General features: G+C 34.1%; 2 protein-coding genes and 1 long non-coding RNA gene across 4 annotated transcripts in view; 1 reads left to right on the top strand and 2 right to left on the bottom strand.

The window, feature by feature from the left end:
- Positions 1-2,168: 2,168 nt before the first annotated feature.
- On the bottom strand, positions 2,169-17,221 carry LOC134247219 (zinc finger CCHC domain-containing protein 10-like). Its single transcript, XM_062729571.1, has 4 exons — positions 17,181-17,221; positions 3,717-3,878; positions 3,201-3,260; positions 2,169-2,890 (listed from the first exon to the last, which is right to left on the bottom strand). Exons 1-4 carry the CDS (start codon positions 17,219-17,221, stop codon positions 2,674-2,676), a joined length of 480 nt encoding a protein of 159 aa, XP_062585555.1. The 3' UTR covers positions 2,169-2,673.
- LOC134247223 (uncharacterized) lies at positions 4,967-14,309 on the bottom strand. Of its 2 annotated transcripts, none has more exons than XR_009987783.1 (3): positions 13,744-14,309; positions 10,477-10,666; positions 4,967-6,534 (listed from the first exon to the last, which is right to left on the bottom strand). It is a non-coding gene; the product is annotated as an uncharacterized LOC134247223 (long non-coding RNA). The 2 variants fall into 2 exon arrangements; XR_009987784.1 differs by lacking the exon at positions 13,744-14,309 and adding an exon at positions 12,572-12,631.
- A 548-nt stretch (positions 17,222-17,769) lies between the features above and the next one.
- Positions 17,770-22,916, top strand: part of LOC134247224 (neurogenic locus protein delta-like) — a 29,665-nt gene continuing 24,518 nt past the window's right edge. Inside the window, exon 1 of the mRNA XM_062729575.1 lies at positions 17,770-18,125. The gene's annotated coding sequence lies outside the window, so the exon portion shown is untranslated. The remainder of the gene's footprint in view (positions 18,126-22,916) is intronic.

Genomic DNA, 22,916 nt, shown 5'->3' on the forward strand with positions numbered 1-22,916 from the left:
CTTTCGGATGAGACCGTATAAACCGAGATCCCATGCCATAGTAGGTGTTGGCGCGATAAAGGTCCCTCCCTGCTTAATGACCCTGAGTGTCGAGGATAGGACAAAATTTGCAACTCGCCACCGGCAAGTGGTGGCGTCTCCATCTTCAAGTGAAAAATTCTCGAGAGGGACATTAAAAGTCTAATCTGTTTCAAATGCGTGTTGGAGCGTCTTATAGAATTAGGGAAGGAGGATGATAATTTTTTTTCTGATTCTATGTAAACTCATTTCTCCTAAATTGATACATTTTTATAAATGATCGCCTTTCTACCTCCTTCTACTTTTTGGTATACTTTTGGTGACCCTCTCATATACTCACCATTATACGGGCCATGGTTTGTTTTTGTTCGTTGTTGTTTAACGTCCCTCCCGAGAATTTTTCACTCATATGAAGACGCCACCATTTATCGATGGATGACTAAAAATTTGTCCTATACACGGCACTTACGGCAATTGAGCAGTGAGGGATCTTTTTTGTGCCAGCATCTACTTCAACACGGGAACTGGGTTTAAATACGGTCTCGTCCTTCTTGTTTGTTTTCAATCAAAAGTACAGTTTTATGAGCAATTCTACACATGTTTTGTGTTTTCATTTATATGCGACTTCTGTTTTTAAAAATATCGGAGGTCAAAACTGTATTGTCAAAATTTGAAACATCTTTCAGATTGCAACGTAACACTCCACGTACACAAAAACGTTCGAGAGTAAAAATGTCGCAAAGACGAAAGGGCGACAAGCAATAATAAAAAATTGCTTCTTGCATTCGTACTTCGACCTAAAAGTGAAGGTATAAGTGGCTTAATTAATCGGAACCTAAAACATTTTTGACAACTCTCTAAAAAATGGAATTTACTCATCCATTCATTGACCTGTTAAAAAGTTAATTAAAAGGTGCATACGTACACAAAGTATATTCCAAGCTAATATATTTCTGTTTTTAATCACGAAAATAAGTTTACATCTTCAAAATTTTACTTATCACCATCAAGTCTGACAAAATCACACATTCACATATTTACCACATTTTGATATTCTTTAACTAACACCAAATACGAAATTGCCCTGTAATAAAAATCACACAGTGCGAGTAATACATGTTTCAGGTCAGAGTTTCGTGTTGTTTTTTTTTAAAGTAACTCTAAGATACCTCATTTGAGTTTTGTGTACATATGTACAAGTGTTTCTGATGTTGATGGCGCTAAATTCTTTTCTTGTGTAATTTTTATCAAATCTCTCTTTTTGACGACAATCACTTATTTTAAGTCAGCTCGTCAAAATCAGGCTGTGGTTTAAAGAAAGCACTTCATAATGAGAGAAAAAATAATTTAAATAAATGTACAAATTGACACAAAGGAAGGCACACAAAGGTCCCCGCTGCGTCAAGTTATTTGATATCATTAAAATGAAGGAAAGTTCAAGTGATCGTAAATAAAATTCTATAGTTACGTACTATAAGTACCATAAAATGGTAAAATATTCACATTAAGTAAAATCAAAAGGTGTGTAACGGCTTATAATGAGATGACATAAGATTGAGTTTCGTTTTTAATTTGGCCGCTATCTGGGTTGCTTTTTGGTATCACATTGCTGTCACTTTATTCTCCGACAATGAACATTTAATACATCCAAACAACTTTGAAATCATTTTTTGCACTTCTTTGTGATTTTATCAAAACTTTATCGACATTTTTCACGTGCCATTGAATACCTCTGCTAATTATTTTCGGCAGGGTCACGGTTTACCCTTCCCCTCCTAACGATGCTTCACATTACAACAAAAGTTTAACAAAAATTCAGGTAACAATGGCTCCGGGTCGTTGTCAAGTCTAGCGCTATTCTGTAACAAACTGACTATGTTTAACAGGCAATATACATGTGATCTTTGTTCAAAAATTTTATCTCAAATTTTAAAAATCGACATTAAAATATAATTAGAAGTCAATATTTCTGTAGATACTTGCCATATCTTATGTAAGGTTTCTGTAGTGAAGTATGTTCATCTCTGGATCGTCTAAGATCAGAAATGGCACACTTCTTTCAAAGGAAGGATGAGAATTAAGTTTGAAAAATTTTGGTTATAAATACACCCACTTTAGTAGAGACAAATTAAATAAAACATATTGCCTATTTGCAGACTTTATTTAATTAGTTATCTACAAAATTTACAACACTGTAAGTTTACGGAAAATATAAAAGTCATCCACCATTTGTATTTTTTTTATGAGACATATAAAATTCATTTCAGCTTCATGGGTGTTACTTCAGTAAAAGAAATACACATAAAACATGTTTCATTGAAAAATAAATTTAAAATCTGTCCAGTATAATTGAATTCTGCTTTTTCACAAATTGCATATGGGTACAAAATCTGACACTGTTGATATATTTGCTTCATGATGAAAAGAGGAATAACTCCTTCATTTGTTGCAACAAGCTTTCTGAACTTCAACATAAGTATAAACCCCCTTAAACAGCAATGTGTAAAGGGTATCTATATAATCATATTCCATAAAGTATGAACAGAATTTCTAAATCATATTTTATATTATATTTAATTTTTTTTATAAGAGGTATTTTCTTAATGCTAAAAATTAGTTTTTAAAATATTAATGTTATCTGTTGCTTTGAATCCTTCATTTTTTGTGCTGTTTCTTCTTCTTTCTTTTCTTTTTCCTTTCTCTTTCAGAATCAGGACTGTCAGATGATGATGATGATGATGAAGATGAATCTGATGATGACGAGTCACTGTCAGATGACGACGATGATGAGGAAGATGATGATGATGAGCTGGAATCATCGTCTGAGGAGTCAGAGCTGGATTCACTAGAGGAGGAGGAGGAACTGACCGACCTGTCAAATACAATAATGGTTGTTATCATTTTAAGTTTTCTTTTTAATGAAACTGCATCGTTAGCATTTTCTTCTTCTTCTTCCTTTTATAGAGTGTACTCAAAGTGAGTGTCAATACTCAAGTATATACATAAAATAACAAAAAAATTCAACTGACAAATAAGAATAAAATGTACATAAACTGAGGGTCTAAATCTCTGAGTCATATAAGTTCTTAGTTTTGCAACCGAAGCACAACATACACCATTCTTTACACTAATTTATATAGAGTAAGATTGTTCTCTAGGAAATATCAAGAAGTACAATGTACCTTCTTCTTTTCTTCTTTTTTGAATCCTTCTTTTTCTGTTGTATGGATGTGCAAATGTTCCTGTTAACAAAATAGCACATTACAATTACATGTTGTCACAAACTTAACTAACAGCTATTACATAGACCTTATATGAGGTTGATCCATGAATATGACAGCTCATATTAAAGTCAAAGAGTCATGTGTTGATGGCTTGATGCAAATATATTTACCAGGACTGAGGTACATGTATTCAATTAAACACTTTCAGGTTTTAAAGAAATTTTTCCCGTATATGAGGTTTTTCCTTTTTTCTGAATTTCCTACAAATAATTACTTTTATACTAACCTTAGTGCATCAAAATTTACAATAACTTAATTGCATCAGAACTTACAATATATTTAGTAAATCAGAACTTACAATAACTTAATTGCAACTGAACTTTAGTGCATCAGAACTTACAATAACTTAAGTGCAATTGAACTTACAATATCTTTAGCGCATCTGAACTTACAATAAAGAAGTACATAACTTACAATAACTCTGCCTGCTTTTTTTCTTCATCCATCTTCAATCGTTTAGCCATTTCCTTTGATCGAGACACTCTGTGAACATATTTCCGTTTTCCTGTACACTCGAACGTGAAGTGACCTTTCTGTAGACATTTCTGGCAGGTAAAATTCTCCGCACTGGGCTGCCTAAAAGAAAATCCATCATATACAATGTACATTTTGTAGACACAGCATCATATCGCAATAGGGTATAGAAACTAACTTCTCATCATAAACATGGTACAGTGTAAATATTGATCTAGAAGAGCCACAAGATTAATGACAAGCCCTAAATTAAATGAATAGATCAATAACTATTTTCACTTAAATGGATGGATCAATTGATATTCAACCATTTTGCCCTTTAGGGTACCTATCACTAAAATAACATTTCTTCTTCAGTGAAATTTAAGTCCATCATCTTGTGCAATTTAAAACTTATGTGTGATGAAAGAAAACTTTTTACAGGACCTAGTGCAGATTCAGTTTATGAGAGATACATGTATTGCATTTTGTGTTCTTTTTCTTTTGGTTTTGAAAACTGACATTTGAATGATTTTTTTTCATCATATAATATTAATATCAAATCCATAAAGTGTAAATCAGTTTTACTGAAGAAAATTTTTGTGCTATCAAGTGACACTACCCGGTCTCAAAAATTTTATTGTCATGTATATTTGTATCCCTAAAGATTATATACAACATTAACCAAACTATTAAAAAAAATTCTACCACTTAAAAATGTGTTTCAAAATTTAAGTGACCTACAGTATATTGACTAAATTACTTACTTAGATACTTAAAAAAAAAAAAAGATATAAAGAACCACCTGTATGGCATAATGGGACTTATTTATATTTTTTTTAATAATTTGATCGTTCACAATTTTATCAACTATAAAAATGATCTCTCTCTTAAAAATATCTTATATCTACCTTGTTAAAAAGAGTTTCAATATTTTAGTGATCCACACTGTACATTTTCTATCTTTTTTTAAAGAACCTCCTGTGTGGGACTTGTTTTTGAGAATAATTTGATTGTTCACAATATTTCATTGAAGGTATTTTGTATTAGATTGTAAGTTTTGCCCAAAGTAATTGTGTTCAACTTCACAAATTTCATAACAATTAACCATTGCTTAACCAGTTACCACCTAGATGAACATATCCACATTGACAACATGATTTTTTTTTTTTGGTGTTCACAGTTTGCAGCAAAACTAATTATAACTAGAGCAAAGCTCGTTGCAAAGCAACGAGTGGGTCTTCCTTCCTAGCGATAAGCAAAAGATTCAATGTTTCTGTCTAGATTGTCAACTTTGCTAACATTCTCTTTTTCGATTTGTCTCAAAAACCCTTACTTGAATTCTTTAATTTGGTGTGAGCATGAGGTCTAAAGGGTACTCTCTCTAACAGCATTCTTGAAATCGTATCCACAACAGTTTAACTTCCAATTTTATGACTTTTGATATCGGATATATCATGTTTGTTGCAATTATGTTTGTGAAACGTGTCATACTACAGAAACATAAGTGTTTTGCTACATTACCATCTTAAAAATGGCTTTAAAATCATTTAATATACAATATAACTAGGTAAATAAAATAAACAAATTATATAATAATTCAAAAAATCCAAATGTATTTACAATAATGATGAACAATCTTCATTAGTTGCAATCAGTAAGTAGAACAATACTTTTATAATAAACGCACAGAAATGTGTTGTGTATGTTTCGAATTTGAAGCTTTCCACTAGCAACTGGTGGTACCTCAATAGGAGTGTAAAATTCTCTGAAAGGTATATTATGAACATTTTACATATGTCTGTGTATTCTTTTTTAGCGGCTTTGGCGGAATGCAGCAATCACTAAATCAAGTACAAAGCTAAAAGTCTTGTACATAAACATAAATAAGAATATCTAGGCTAACTTATTCAAAAGTCAATTTCCACCAAATATTGTACAAGCTAAATATAATACATTTACAGCATTAAAGAAACAAATCTCTTTGAAGGTATTGCCCTGCATAAGAACAATTTGAATCCCCTACACTAAGGATGCTCTGTGCCAATTTTCACTTTGGTTCTGGAAAATGATATTGTGAAATTTTAGACAATGATGATAATGGATAAAATTATGTTTTTAAAAAATTTACTGGTTCCTTTAGCTCAGATGGGCTAATAAGTATGCAACAGGCACAGTTTTGGAGTTGACATTGAAATGCGACTGGACATATCTTCAATCTTGTTTTAGAAAACTACATGTACATGCCCTATGTACTGAATTCCTTGGAATCATACACATGTTTATGCCTTTAATTAGTTGTATGTGCCAAAACAACAATTTTTTTTTTACATTATACTGTAAAAAATACACATACATGTATTACAAGATCTTATATTCCTGCTGAAGACAGAGGATCTATCTTAATCATTAGAATAAGTAAGTCTAAACTTTGAAAGGGAAGACCTTAATAAAGAGGTCAACATGCTACACAAACAAAATATTATTATATTTAGAAATAACATTTATTCCAATGTAATTACTGGTACATGTATTTCTGTTACAAGAACTATTTCACTTGAAAAAAACTGAGAGCAATTGATATGTTCATATTTGTGGATTTATGTTGTCAAATCAAAATTTAAAAATGATACACAGTGTGTTTAAAAATTGTCTTCACAAACCAAAACTTGACTTATTTTCACTATGCTGTTTATTCCATGTCACATCCAAACAGATGATCTTCTGGCAAATCATGGTCATGCTTGGTATCAAAATTCAGTATTCAGATGAGTTACACCTATCCAAAAGAAATTGAAATTTTTTAATTTATAATTCTTTTACTAATAAAAAGTGCAATTCATGAGATTATAAATTAGATTATCAAATTGAGAGATAAGATATTGTCACATTTTCTGTGTATAATTTGTAAATTTTAATGTACTCTTTCATCAATTAAAAGAAGTTTACACCAATTAAGGCAGTCATTTATGCTATCCCCTAATAAGACAACATACAAGTGCAAAGTAATCATGCACTAGTGGGTTTAGGATAATGTGCTAGAGTATTTATGACAACATACTAGCACGAGGTGACAATGTGCTAGCATGTACGTCAGTGATAATATGCCAGCACACTGAATCCAGCATGCAGTGAAGCTAACACTCAACAGATTGTTTAGAGTTGTGTTTGCATGATATTTTGTTTTGTGTAAACACAGCAGCATGTTGTTTAAAGCTGCATTGGAGTGGCAGTCTGTTGAAATTAACATGCTAACACACTGCAACTTCACATCATTGGAACACCATAATTTTAAAACTGGCAAACTAATATCTTATGATTACTAACTAGGTAATTGCAACTGTAAATGCTGATTTCATGGTAACAATAATACCGGTAATTCACTGTATATCTGAGAACTGATCAATTATAATAAGGCGTGTCCAGATAGGGCCACTTGCTAAAGCTCAATAGCACTTTCATAAAAGCGTGCCATCTTACCGACACAAAAGACGCCATTAGGCTATCACACAGCTCGCCATCACAACACTGAAAAACACTTTCGCACTAACACAAGTTCGCACCACACGCTGTCACACTAACACACAACACACTGTCACGCTAATACAATTTCACACAACAAAATATCAGGCTAACACGATTTCACACAACACACTATCATGCTAACACAAATTCACAAACACGCTGTCTCACTAACACAAGTTCACACAACACGCTGTCTTGCTAACACAAGTTTTACACAACACGTAGTCTCGCTAATATGAGTTCATACAACACACTGTCTAGCTAACACAAGTACACGCAACACACTGTCACGCTTAGATGAATTCACACAACACACTGTCACGCTAACATGAGTTTACACAACACGCAGTCTCACTAACACGAGTTTACACAATACACTGTCACGCTAACACGAGTTTACACAATACACTGTCACGCTAACACAAAGTCACAAAACAGGCTGTCTCACTATTCACTAACACAAGTTCGCACCAAATGCTGTTGCGATAACACACTGTCATCCTAATACCATTTCACACAACACACTGTCATTCTAATACCATTTCACACAACACACTGTCAGGCTAACACGAGTTCACACAACACACTGTCACACTAACACGAATTCACAAAACAGGCTGTCTCACTATTCACTAACACAAGTTCGCACCAAACACTGTTGCGATAACACACTGTCATCCTAATACCATTTCACACAACACACTGTCATCCTAATACCATTTCACACAACACACTGTCAGGCTAACACGAGTTCACACAACACACTGTCACGCTAACACAAATTCAAAAAACATGCAATATCGCTAACACGAGTTCACATAACACGCAGTCTGGCTAACACAAGTTCACACAATATGCAATCTCGCTAACACGAGTTCACACAACACACTATCATGCTAACACAAATTCACAAACACGCTGTCTCACTAACACAAGTTCACACAACACGCTGTCTTGCTAACACAAGTTTTACACAACACGCAGTCTCGCTAATACGAGTTCATACAACACACTGTCTAGCTAACACAAGTACACGCAACACACTGTCACGCTTAGATGAATTCACACAACACACTGTCACGCTAACATGAGTTTACACAACACGCAGTCTCACTAACACGAGTTTACACAATACACTGTCACGCTAACACGAGTTTACACAATACACTGTCACGCTAACACAAAGTCACAAAACAGGCTGTCTCACTATTCACTAACACAAGTTCGCACCAAATGCTGTTGCGATAACACACTGTCATCCTAATACCATTTCACAGAACACACTGTCATTCTAATACCATTTCACACAACACACTATCAGGCTAACACGAGTTAACACAACACACTGTCACACTAACATGAATTCACAAAACAGGCTGTCTCACTATTCACTAACACAAGTTCGCACCAAACACTGTTGCGATAACACACTGTCATCCTAATACCATTTCACACAACACACTGTCATCCTAATACCATTTCACACAACACACTGTCAGGCTAACACGAGTTCACACAACACACTGTCACGCTAACACAAATTCAAAAAACATGCAATATCGCTAACACGAGTTCACATAACACGCAGTCTGGCTAACACGAGTTCACACAATATGCAATCTCGCTAACACGAGTTCACACAACACACTATCATGCTAACACAAATTCACAAACACGCTGTCTCACTAACACAAGTTCACACAACACGCTGTCTTGCTAACACAAGTTTTACACAACACGCAGTCTCGCTAATACGAGTTCATACAACACACTGTCTAGCTAACACAAGTACACGCAACACACTGTCACGCTTAGATGAATTCACACAACACACTGTCACGCTAACATGAGTTTACACAACACGCAGTCTCACTAACACGAGTTTACACAATACACTGTCACGCTAACACGAGTTTACACAATACACTGTCACGCTAACACAAAGTCACAAAACAGGCTGTCTCACTATTCACTAACACAAGTTCGCACCAAATGCTGTTGCGATAACACACTGTCATCCTAATACCATTTCACACAACACACTGTCATTCTAATACCATTTCACACAACACACTGTCAGGCTAACACGAGTTCACACAACACACTGTCACGCTAACACGAATTCTCAAAACAGGCTGTCTCACTATTCACTAACACAAGTTCGCACCAAACGCTGTTGCGATAACACACTGTCATCCTAATACCATTTCACACAACACACTGTCATCCTAATGCCATTTCACACAACACACTGTCAGGCTAACACGAGTTCACACAACACACTGTCACGCTAACACAAATTCAAAAAACATGCAATATCGCTAACACGAGTTCACATAACACGCAGTCTGGCTAACACGAGTTCACACAATATGCAATCTTGCTAACACGAGTTCACACAACACACTATCTCTCTAACACCAGTTCACACGACAAATTTTCAGGATAACAAGTTCACACAACACACTGTCACGCTAACACGAATTCACACAACATGATGTCTCGTTAATAAGAATACGCACAACACGCTGTCTCGCTAACATGAGTTTACACAACACGCAGTCTCGCTAACACGAGTTTACACAACACGCAGTCTCACTAACACCAGTTTACACAACACGAAGTCTCGCTAATACGAGTTCAATCAACACTCTGTCTAGCTAACACGAGTTTACACAACACACTGTCACATTTACACTTTATACACGATTTTACACAACACGCTGTCCCGCTAACACGAGTTTACGCAATACATTGTCAAGCTAACAAGAATTCACACAACCCACTGTCAAGCTAACACAATTAAGTTCACAAAACACACTGCCTTGCTAACACAAATTCATACAACACACTGTCTCGCTAACACAAGTTCACACAACACACTCACATTGCTGAGTTTAAAGTAAAGGTCTACCCTAATTTGAAGAGGTTTAAAACTAACATATCTCTATATTAGTAAAAAGCTTCAAATTTAAGACAAAAACATTTATGCAGTAATGTTCCTTAACATGCATCTGGCATATAAAATGAATGAGACCTTAAAAACCTCACAGTACATGTTTACTTAGCTAATTAAAGGTCTAAATTGATGCTATTCAACAATATATATCAACGTTAACATCTCTAAGTATGTGAATGAGTGAAATTCTCAAATAAATATTATAAATCAAAGTATCAATAAGAAGCTGAACCTTACGTCGCAGGTTCCAATTTCATTTGCTAAATGCTTTAGACAGGTTACTCCTATGAGACTGCATAAACCAAGATTCTGTGTCACGGTAGGTGTTAGCACAAAATGGATCTCATACTTCTTAAAGGCAATAAGTGCTGAGTACAAGTCTATATTTGCAGCTAATACCATCCCAAGTGGTGGCACCATGAAATGACTGAAAAATGTATGATTAAGGCAAATAAACAAACATTAAACCATTACAGCAGTCTTATCAAACAAAAAAAGCAAACTTTCTATTATCACAATTTTTTAAAACAAATTTCTTTTGCAATTTTTGTCCTTTTTTGTCAGTAAAGTATGATATTAAATAATTAAGACTTTTTGAGAACATCTATTTATAGCGAGTCCAGACAGCAGCACAAATCCCTGCCCATAATGCGAGCTCTTATGATAACACCTTGGCAAAAGAAGATTGTGACTTGCACATTGCTCCACACAATTTTTCCGCAGTATACTTTGGACACACAGTGCTTAGCTTCTTTAACATGTTTAAGCTACATTCAAAATTCATTTCTATTTAATTTGAATTAGCTATCCTTACTCATGTTCACATGGAGCTAATGGGAAGTAATTTAACGAGCAGTGAATTCATTCGAATTAAACATTTGAATAAACTCTCAGTGTGAACATTGAGCATGGATGCACCAAATGTCAAATGCGGCTTGACAAGCACAATCTAAATTAAAACTAAATAAGTATCTGCCCTCACCCTTACAGTCACACTGTCAATATATAATTAAATGGAACACTTCTAGTATACCGGTCCCCATAAATATGGCGCTAAAATAGGTGCCGCCGAAGGCGGTATACAATATATAGACGATCGCGTGAGCGATCGACAAAATCGAAAAAGAAACCACAAATTGCAAATTTGACCCAAAATTCGTGTTCCTTGTGAAAAATTGGGTTTAAAAAACTGGTTTTTAAACACAGTTTTTTAAATGAGAATTAAAAGATTTTGTAAAATAACGTACATGTTTAGGAAGTATATCTCCATCTTGCGTTGTTTAGGAATGTAGTCACATGATCAATTTTTGACGTAATCTCATAAATATTCATGAGATGCGTCACTTGTGTTTTGACGTAATGAAGAAATGCCTGATAGGACTCAAAGTGCAATGCTATTAAAATTGCGTGATTTTTGTGAGAAATACAGGGATTTAACAAATGTTAGCTAATTACTAGTCATCGATGGATTGAATTGTGCATCATTATCGATTTGAAAAGATAAAATTTATGAATAAGGGGCCTATTTGGACATGATTAGGAGGTCAGGATACAGAGCTGCAGTTAACGGTAAGTCGCTTTTACAATATTATAACTTGCCTAAACTCAGCGCTAAAATCGTCATGTTTCAAAAATTGAGTTGATTTACCCGAACTTTCATTTCTTAATCTTTCCTTTGTAAAGCAAAAATTTCATGAACTAAGCCAAAGTGTAAGATATCGGCACAATTCGACAGACTGATACATGCAAGTTTCTTATCACAAAAGGCACATGCGCACACATAGTGGCTTTTGTAAGCAAAAATTACATAAATAAGCCCTAAGTCAGAATTAAAGAATACAGAGTGGATTTATTAAAAAAGACAATAAAAAAAAATAAACAACCTAACCCTAATCACTCGATCGGATGCGTTTTGTTGAAGCGAGTGGGAAATTGCGGTTTGTTTACATTCTGCATAGCAACGGCAAGGGAAATAACTGCTCATGCGCAATCGCGTGATTCTGGGGACCGGCATACTAGAAACTTCCCAATTAGTTGAATATATTCTGTAACAGTAGGTGCAGTTTGAATTATAGAGTATGATCACTATGATAGATAGTAGGACTGTTGAAATTACATCCTCAATTTGAGGATGTAATTTCAACAGTCCTACTGGCTCAAATTTAAAAAAAAAATAAAATATAAAGCTGTGGGGATTTACAAGGCAAACAGACAGCTTCTGAACTGTAAAACAGATAATATATAAGTGTGTCTGTGTATTTCTAATAACATCAATGTACATCACTGTCATGTAATCAGTAGTGTAAATTTTAAGTAATAAAAATATTCTAACCTTCATTCCAATGGTCCAAGCCAATCATACATTAAAATGTCGCCGTCAGCTCTTTCCACAGGCACCTGAAGTATGGATAATACCCCCCCCTTTTTTTTTAATGAAAAAAAAATTTAAGAGTGTATAATACCTCAAAAATATAAAATTTCCCCGTCAAACACATCTATATGTCGTTATATGCAAGCAGATTGTACTTTTTCTCACGTTTAAAGAATGGCCCTATTCGGTATAATAAAAATACACAAGGTAAGAAACAAAAGTTGTAAACAAACGGGGGTTCCCCACTTCGAGACAAGATTTCCAAGGTAATAACAGTGTTACCTATCATAATTTTGCAAACATTTTGTCTGGGAGATGTTCTTTTACTAGTCTCTTAAAACTAAACCCCGCCATTGATGGTTAATATGCCGTAATCATACGATTTATTAATCGGATACATAAAATTTTCTCCATTGGCAGCGTTGGAGGAGGTTTTGGAGCTGCTTTTCTGTTTCGCCTTATCTGATTGGTTAGATATTTAAACTCTATTAGAATTAACCAATCAGATAAGGCGAAACAGAAAAGCAGCTCCAAAACCTCCTCCAACGCTGCCAATGGAGAATATTTTATGTATCCGATTAATAAATCGTATGATTACGGCATATTAACCATCAATGGCGGGGTTTAGTTTTAAGAGACTAGTAAAAGAACATCTCCCAGACAAAATGTTTGCAAAATTATGATAGGTAACACTGTTATTACCTTGGAAATCTTGTCTCGAAGTGGGGAACCCCCGTTTGTTTACAACTTTTGTTTCTTACCTTGTGTATTTTTATTATACCGAATAGGGCCATTCTTTAAACGTGAGAAAAAGTACAATCTGCTTGCATATAACGACATATAGATGTGTTTGACGGGGAAATTTTATATTTTTGAGGTATTATACACTCTTAAATTTTTTTTTCATTAAAAAAAAAAAAGGGGGGGGTATTATCCATACTTCAGGTGCCTGTGCTCTTTCATCACTCGATACAATTATCCACTGGGGAATCCGGAGCAGAGTCAAGAGTGTTCATCCTTGTTAATGTGACAGTCAGAATTTCCTCGTAAACAATTCACACAAGATTCTTAGAATATATGAATCGGGATAATTCTGCTTAATAGAATAATGTTCCAGAGAAGTGACAAAGTACTTCGTAGCTCCAGATTAAATGAGTGTGCATGTCTACAAACGGATTCTTTGTGAGAAAATGTTCAACTTCACAAATCATTCTATTTTCAGTTTGTAAACCATGACAAACATGTGTCCGACGTCGACTCGAAGGGGCACACTAAAAACGGGATATACTAGAGACCTGATATTTACCTGACGTTTTAATTTTAATTAAATGGTAATATTGAGTATTTTAAATTACTTATGTACAGACTTTATGACTTCGAGGCATATGCTATACAAAAATTCAACTGTTTGGAACATTTACAGACAAATTTGAATCAGGTCAAATCAGTGTTTAGTACATCGCGTCTTTAGTACCTTCCTATTTCCCACAATGCCGCGCGTTGTTTACAAACAAGCGCGAAAAAATCCTCTAAACTAGGTACTAATTATTGTTGTGTACATTATCACATTTTAAAATCATTTGAATAAAAAGAAAACAAAGAAACACCGAATCAAAACTATATCTTTTAGATGCATCAACTAAAAATGTGCACATGTATGCAGTAAAGGCTTGGCTGGATATAGTAGACAACTTGTTCCTGAAAGGTTTCTCACATACATGTACTTGTTTTATATAAAAAACAATTAAATATAGCTGGAAGCTTATTTCTTTTTATATCAAATGACAAGATTTTATAAGTTCGAAATTATTTCAGTCAAACTTTTTCATAATATACCAATATTTTAAGCTATCAGAAAAAACGTGTATGAGCTATTAACCCCTAATTATAGGGGCCAGCCCCTTTTCATTAATCTAATATGAAAGCTCTCGTAATTACACACAACTTTTGTTCTATATTTCTTACCAAATTATTCTCGGTTCAAAAGTTATTACACAAAAAGTAGCAAAAATTCAAGAAAAAAAATTACTAAAATTTGCCGTTTTATAGCTTCCAAACTTTAGGAAATCAGCTTATAATTTTATCGTTCTGCACATCTACAATGTATTGGCTACAAGTTCTCCAACTTTCGTGTAAATATCTTACGTCGTTCTTGAGATTTTTAGTGGAAACGAGACATCAAAATTATCAATTAAAGGGCAATAACTCACGATTAAAGGCATGCATCAAAAAATTGAAAACAGGTGTAAATAGGTTTAATTACAAGGTATCTAACCTGAAAGTTTCATAAAAATCAGTCCAAAGGTCTTTGAGAAATCGCCTGTCAAAAATCGAGCGGGAAAAAAAAATAAAATAATACTAAGAAACAGTAGAATAACAGTAGGGTCTTCCGAAGGAAGCGGAAGACCCTAATTAACATATTTGTTTTCTTTCAAATCTTTTTCACTGTTCCTTACCTATAACACAATTTCTAGAATCTATTTGCGTCATTTTAATAAAGTCTCGAAGTAAAGAATGACCTACAGACAGGATTTAATAATAGAATTCTTGATAATGTACCAAACTAAATTAATCAGGGGCAGATAATTATAATCTACACCTTCAATATTAACAATCCAGAGAGTTCACATGGTGTGAAAATTGAAAGGAAGATAAAAGGCATTGAGAAGTGAGTTGAATTTTTATACTGATTAATTTCAGTGAAGATGGCATATAAAAGCTCAAAAAGATTTGTTATAATTAATTTGATTTTTTTTTCAGTGTAATTCCATAAAGTATTCTTCAATATCTATTTTGCTTTAATCCACCCTGATGTGCCACATTGAACAAAATGGGAGATATTGTATTGTGGTATGGTCTTGTTCCAAGCCACAGTTATATTTTTTTCTATCTTAGTATCTAACCCTTATCACTGTGTTGTTTAAAATGACACATGACACAAAGTGTATACAAATGTCAAAGTGTATACAAACAGGTTGGGCACAGCCTACCAAATGGTACTTAATCCCCCGTTTGGTAGATAATCTACCATATCGGTAACGAATTTTACTAACCAAATGGGGGACAAAATTGGTTGTGTTTAATTCCATGGAGTGGAGTGGAATTTCGCATAATTTTAAACCATGTGGAATAAAATATAGATATTTATCGGTGGTCTCGGTGAAAAAAATCAAAAATTCTATGTGCAATTTTTTGCGCACAGTCGTTCAAAAATTTGACAAAAAACGTAGCTTATGTAAACAAGTGCAATGTTTCTCCGTTTTTTACTCTAAAAGAAAATTCTCTCCTTCTCCAACGATGCTGCACCTGTCACTCATGTCCTTTACTTTCTTTTTCCATTATCCGGGCAACCAATCAATAAGTGCAAACCAATCAAAACGATGATCTTTTTTTAAACCTAATGAAAAGTCGGATTTAACTACGGAGGCACATTTGTGTTAATTTTCAACTAGGAAATAAGGAGAAAAATAAGTTTTGCCTTCATTTCTTTTTATTTTGAACACATTGGCTTTGTTCTTCATAGAAATAGTAAATGTAGTTGGAATTTGACATAATTATTGTTTTAAAACGGTGTACTTGGAACAAAAACAAGAATTATGGCAAACGTCATTTTGTACATCTTTTATTGAATATTATTTTTCGATTTTATTAAATTCACCAGTAATATGCATATTAAACCCCAAAAGGTCGCATGGAATCTGCAACTTCATCCTAAAAGTAAAATGACAACAAGTATTACGCACAACTCTGGAAAAAATAACTTTATAGCAGGAAGTGCCCACCATACCGGTAAGGCATGAGGAGCTCGTGTTCAACAGGATTTTATGGAGATAAACATTGACGAAGATCCAAAAAGAGATTGAAAGTTAACTCATCAAGAGTTAAATCACTGTATAAAATTGGATTTTTATCCAACAAGACACAATAAAGATTTTTTTTGATCGTTTGATCAAGAAGTATGACTGTTACAGACAACTATCGGTATTGTTTTTACGAAGTTACGGAGAAATTACACATAGAAATTCGACCGATTTTTGTTAATTGTGCGAGGAATATGTTCACTAAAATGCCCCAATGCCTAAATAAATGCGCTTTTGTTTTATTTTAATGAACATTTCAATAGAATAAAAAAGTCCCCCATTTGGTTAGTAAAATTGGCTACCGATATGGTAGATTATCTACCAAACGGGGGATAAAGTACCATTTGGTAGGCTGTGCCCAACCTGACAAATGTACTAAACTACTAATGAATTTTATGACTTATTAGGTGCAAGCCTAAGACAAGTCCATGTGACTTTATCATCCTAAAATTTAGATTTAGATAGTTTATTTTTACAAATCGCAAAAGCAATGATCAACTAAAGGATATGGAACAGATGACCAAGACTGACAACGTATGCAAAACGTTGCTGGTGTATCACCACATTGTGAAGATAAGTGATTAGAATTAAATGAAAAGATGAATCATTAAACGGTCACTTTGGTGAAAATCACAAAATCAGAAAAACTGGTGCCAAGAAGACTTTAAAAAAAATGTTTTAATTAACGAAATAATAAAAGAAAAACTTACTTCTTTCTGAACGAAGGAGGTCTAGCACCATAGGAAGCCATTTTAGGTCGATAGATTCAAACCCCATAACGATATGGCAAAAATGGTTCCGGATATATATATCTTGAAAGATTTTTTTTTTGGAAACTATACATACAAGTATTTTGAAGGTTTGGGCACAGGTATCTGTAGTATAGATAACCCCCCAGTCCCAGCCCCACCCCAAGTAAAAATAAAAGTTACAGCCTGATTTCTCAAAAATACGAGATTTCTCAGTGAATTCAATCACACACAATGTGCGAGAAGAATACACTTTTTCTAACGTTTTACTCACTGGCACTTGACGGTACACATTAATTTTTTCGTATGAAAAAAGATATAACTCTCAACGCTTTTTTAAAATTAAAATAAAAATAATAACGTCAAGAGCATGAGGTTTTTATGGTGGCATATTTCTGTCCCCAACATGGATATTATTATTATGTCACTTGCACTATGATATTCAATTTGAAACCTCTTGCCCAATTTTCAAGTACTTCCTTTGAAAATTTGGATGTATTTTGTACAAAAATGAAGGGGGAGGGGGGTTGACTGCTTTATTGTCTATTGTTTTAAGTAAATTTAATCAACACTTTCTTTACAGTGACAACACCTGCAGCTGTGCTACAAAGAGGAGTAAGAACACGGTGTATCAGTAACCTTATCTGGGGGACACTCCAGCCAATCAGGCGGGATCTTGGGGGATACAGATGTCAATTGTGAGGGGGACTGCAGGTGCCCGGTAAATGGTCACGTATAACTGTAACTCACAGGTATTGTTTGTCAGGGGGAGAGACGGTCGTGTGTCGGGCATGGACAGATGTCGAGGGGGGCACGCGAGGTCAAGAAATCAGGAAGCACTTTTACAGTGAATTAACAGTTCAAGTTATGTGCGGATGACAAGGATCCCTAAAAACCCCTCTCTGGGTAAGTAAAGTTAATACTTGAATCAGGAAACTGAATTGTTTCTCTTGTTTTTATATTTAAATATGAATGCCATTTTGTCATTTTTTAAATATCTTCCATTATTTGCAAGGAATACAAGGACGTTTCGAATATCAATCGCTTGTTATTACTCAGTATTTTTTTTTTATTTTATTTATAAAAAATGAAAATGATTTATATTATAGAATGATATGTTAGACTACTCGAACTGATTCAGTATATATGAAAAAGAAACGACGCTGTTTTATCATAAAAGTATAACTAGTTTTATTATTGATTGATGAACAGTATACAAAATACGTCAAAAGGAATTTCCCACTTTTAGTTATTATAATTTCTTTATTCATATTTTCTGGAATCAATCCTTCATATTCAGCAATCATTAAATTTATTTATTTACTTTTTATTTATTTATTTATAGAACTATCAATTCTGTGACATTTTATTTTATGCGAATTCAGAATTAATTCAGTATATTGTTAATTAGAACAAAAATTGTTGATTATGGTTAAAAATCGCTGATGATCATGTATTGGTTACCTTGAAACTATTCAAAGTAAATGTGTTTTCGCTTTAGACATTTTTCCTTCCACTAATGCGTCTCCGTTTTGTGCCAGTGTGCGCGTTGAAAAAATGATATATTTTACCAAATTATTGTAACCTATCGGTTCGGTGAAAATTTACCAACAAACTTATAACAGATTCCAGTTTATTTATTATTAAATATTGGTAAAAAAAATATTGACCAAAGGAAAAATCTTGTCGCAAGAAATATACATGTAGGAAACCATGAAAGAACTAGCATCAACCGTTCAAAAGATATAGGCAAGGATAAGGTTTCTACAAGTGTAGGTCAAACTCAAAGATCATGGTCAGGAGATAGAGAATATTGGTTCTCAAAGGAAGGCATTGTCACAAGGAATAAACAGGATGTCTGAAAGCCCTAGCACTAATCGTTCAAAAGTCACAATGCAACTTTAAGTTTTTCAAAAGAGGGTCAAACACCAAAATCAAGGTTAGGCTATGGAAATGTTACCCAAAACAAAGGTCTTGAATTATACATATGAAGAACAAAAGCCAAAGTACCGATAGTTCAAAAGTTGTGGCCAAGGTTAATGTTTAGTAAAAGTTTGAAAAGAAAGGCTTAGTAACGAGGAAAACATGTAAAACGTGAAAATAACGACCAATGATCTTTATTAATAAAATCTATAAACAATACAAAATGTAAATAGGGCATAAAAAAGGACCCCTGGAAATTCCAGAGGGATCAGATGCCTAGGAGGAGTAAACACCTCCTGTTGACCTGTTACACCAGCCATGAGCCCTCTGTATCAATCAAGGAGAAGGAACTCTTTGTCGTCATATTTCAGAATGCAAGCAGAGGCCTTACAATTGATACAAGAAAGCCAAAACACGACCCAATGGAAGGTTATTTTTGCAATCAATGTCAGTATAACGACCATGGAATTTACGAAATGCCGACTTTAAAGGAGGTTGATGAAACTACTTATTAGTGAGCAGCATGCCTTGCTTTAAAAATGTTCGTACTCAGGACAAGCTCCTGAGTAGCAAATAATTTGGGAGACATTCACCATAAGCAAGAGATATTGAGATATTACTATATAAATAAGGAAAGCTGACGATGGAAAAGTTGAGTTCATCTCGTTAGTCGCACAATTTAGTTGTTAGTTGGTTCTTATCCTCTATAGTCAGTAAAACATCAAAATGTGAAAAAGTGTTACAGATTCCATAGTGTCTCTTAAATCAAGTCGATATTATATATGGAGTAGACGTATATGAATGTAAATAGCTATTGTTAACTGATAAAAATCGTCGATATATCTGAATGTCCACAGCAAGGGTTTTCTATTTCTCATGTAAACTGAGTGACTGGTCTTTGTTGAAGGTCAGGTCGTCAATATTTCAGCCATCATGTAGAAGTTCTTGCATAAAGGATGCTTCATAAGAATCTAAAAGAGGCCAGCTAATAATGGAGCACAATTCCCTCGGAATTCAGAATACTGTATGGTTAAACTTGGTCTCCAAAGACTACTTATTAAATGTCATCAATGAGCTTGAATACTGTTCGCTATCTCCCAATTTAATGCTCAATATTTTTTTCACCCTGTTCTTGTGTTTTTCTAATCTATAAATCGAACCTGGATCTATTATGCCTAGAAATGTTAAAGCTAGTGAGAATAAGATCATCAAAACACAAGACAAATTTGGGGGATCAAAATTAAACTATAACAGCCATTTTTGGTTAAGCATGTTAAGTTCACTTTTATTTTGTTAGTTGGAAGGAATGCTGGTTACAAAAATACAGAAGTGAAGATAACGAACAGTAATTGACAAAGAAAATATATAAACAAGACTACTAGTACATGTAATTTGTGAAAAGGGTCCTAAACACGTACCCTGGAAATTCCAAAAGTGGGATCAGGTGCCTTGAAGGAGTAAGCATCCCCCGTTGACCTGTCAAACACGCCCTGAGTCCTTTGCTCAGGTAGAAAGAACATTTATATAATACTAAAGCCTGACAACTGGTATTACTAGTTAACATTACATGTATGTTAAACTAGTATTTGCTAACAAGGTCATTACTAAGTATAACGACCATAAAATTTACAAAGTGCTGCTTTTAAACAAGGTCGTTCAAATCCCTGTAACATCAATATATATTTATCGATAGAAGCCTGCCTCGGTTTAATTATTTATCATACTCGGAGCTGTAAACACAAGTTGTAGCAAATAAAACTACATAAGAAAAGTTGACGATGAAAAAGTTGATATCATAATTAAGCATCTTATTCGTCATACAACGTAGTTGTTTGTCGGCACTTATTAATATTATTATTATTTCTCATTAATATTATTCTCAAGTAGAAATTGTTCTGAAAAAATTCTTCTTAGGAATAAAAACAAGGCCAGCAAATGAAGGAGCACAATTAATGCCCATCGGAAATTCAACAATTGGTAGGAAAACTTGGTCTCCTATGATTACATGCATGTTTAAAATGATCAATAATTTGGATAACCTTTTAAAATGAAAATCGATGAATCTTTTTTTTTTTGTTACAATCCGTTTTTGGATTTTTTGAATACCATATCCTTGGTTTAATTTCATTTTTTTTGGGGGGGGGTGAAACATATGGAGATTACGAACAGTATTCAAGATCAAAAGTAAAAAAAATACGAAATAGAAGCAGAGCAAACAATGACCTCCAAAACATCAGAGGCGGGATCAGGTGCTATGAAGGAGCGAGCATCCCCTGCTGACCGGTCACTACCGCCGTGTGCTCCTTGTCATAATCGGAAAAAAACGGAAAATCCGCCTTCAATTCAGTGTATAAATAATGGTCTAACAAGTAGTATGAAAAAGTCAGTCAGCATTTGACTCAATGATAAATTGTATTTGCTGAAAAGTCATTGTTTCGACCATAGAACCTAAGAAATTATGACTTTAAACGAGACTGCTGATATTTTTCTTTCATCAACTTGTATGTCAATAATTTACCTCGTTTTGGAAATTGTTCATACGTAGAGCATGTTCTTGCGTATCGAATCAATTGAGATATATAAACTCCGTATACAGGTGATGAAGATATATTGCTGCATAAGTTAGAGAAGTTGATGATCGTAAAGTTAAAGTCATCACATTTATCAAAGAGCTTGGCTGTTAATTAAATTTTTCAAATAAAATATCAAAATATGAAACAGATGTGTCAAACTCTGTAGAACCTTTTGTCTCAAGGTCACCGGGATATATCGTATCGACAGAAGAATGAAAGTTACTATTGTTTGTTGTCAATACGTCGTCGATATATCTAAATGTCGAGTTGAAGGCCAGCGCAAGTGTTTTCTTTTTTTCACGTATAAGATTTTGGACGAATTCTGCTTTTTATGAATACAAAAATAGGTCTGCTAATAACCAGAAAGGGAGGGGGTCGGTGCCCATGGGAATTCCAATAGATTGTTGGAAGACCCGGTCTTAAAAACCACATAGATATTGTCAATCAGACAGTCAAGCATCTTTTTTGCAGAGCACTTATGTGTACAATCAGAATGTTTTTTTTAACAAAATAACTTTGCAAATGACTAATGACAAATAAGTTGATTTACGAGTTCCATTTTTTTTAAAAAGCAGCTGTCAATGATATCAAAAAGCCTGGACTTTAATTTATCGTTTGGAATGGTTGTATATAAAGTTGAAATCTCGTAAGTTTCTAAGCTGTTGATTTATGTAAAATCATGTGATTTCATATTGTCCAAAAGTTCCTTGAAATTTTTCAGTATCCACATCTGATTTACGCCACTTCTTGAATATATTGTTGCACAGTACTCTTGAAGTTTCTCCTTCACTGCTTTTAATATCTTAGTGAGGAGTAAAGAAAGAAGTTTGGTTGAACTTTTACTGGAACCCGCTAAGTATCTTTGTAAGGATTTTTATGAAGCTTCGGAATCCAATGGGCCCGTGGGGATCCGGGTTAGAATAGGTCCTCAATACCCCCTTGCTTGTCGTAAAAGGGATTTTTATGTCACAGCAGGTGTGGCAGTTAAGTACCGAGCATAGGCCTAAATTTGCAGCCCTTCACCGGCAATGGTGACGTCTCCATATCAGTCAAATATTCTGGAGAGGGACGTTAAACAGTATACAATCAATCAATCAATCGTAATCCAATATAGATAATGGTTGTTCAGATTCATTTTGGTTCTTTGGGATCTTAAAAATTTTCAAAACTGACATATGATTTTGAAGAATTTCTTCCTTAG

This window comes from Saccostrea cucullata, unplaced genomic scaffold, assembly GCF_032062105.1.
Source record: "Saccostrea cucullata isolate Sc308-1 unplaced genomic scaffold, CSIRO_AGI_Scuc_v1 ctg38, whole genome shotgun sequence".
Classification (NCBI taxonomy): domain Eukaryota; kingdom Metazoa; phylum Mollusca; class Bivalvia; order Ostreida; family Ostreidae; genus Saccostrea; species Saccostrea cuccullata.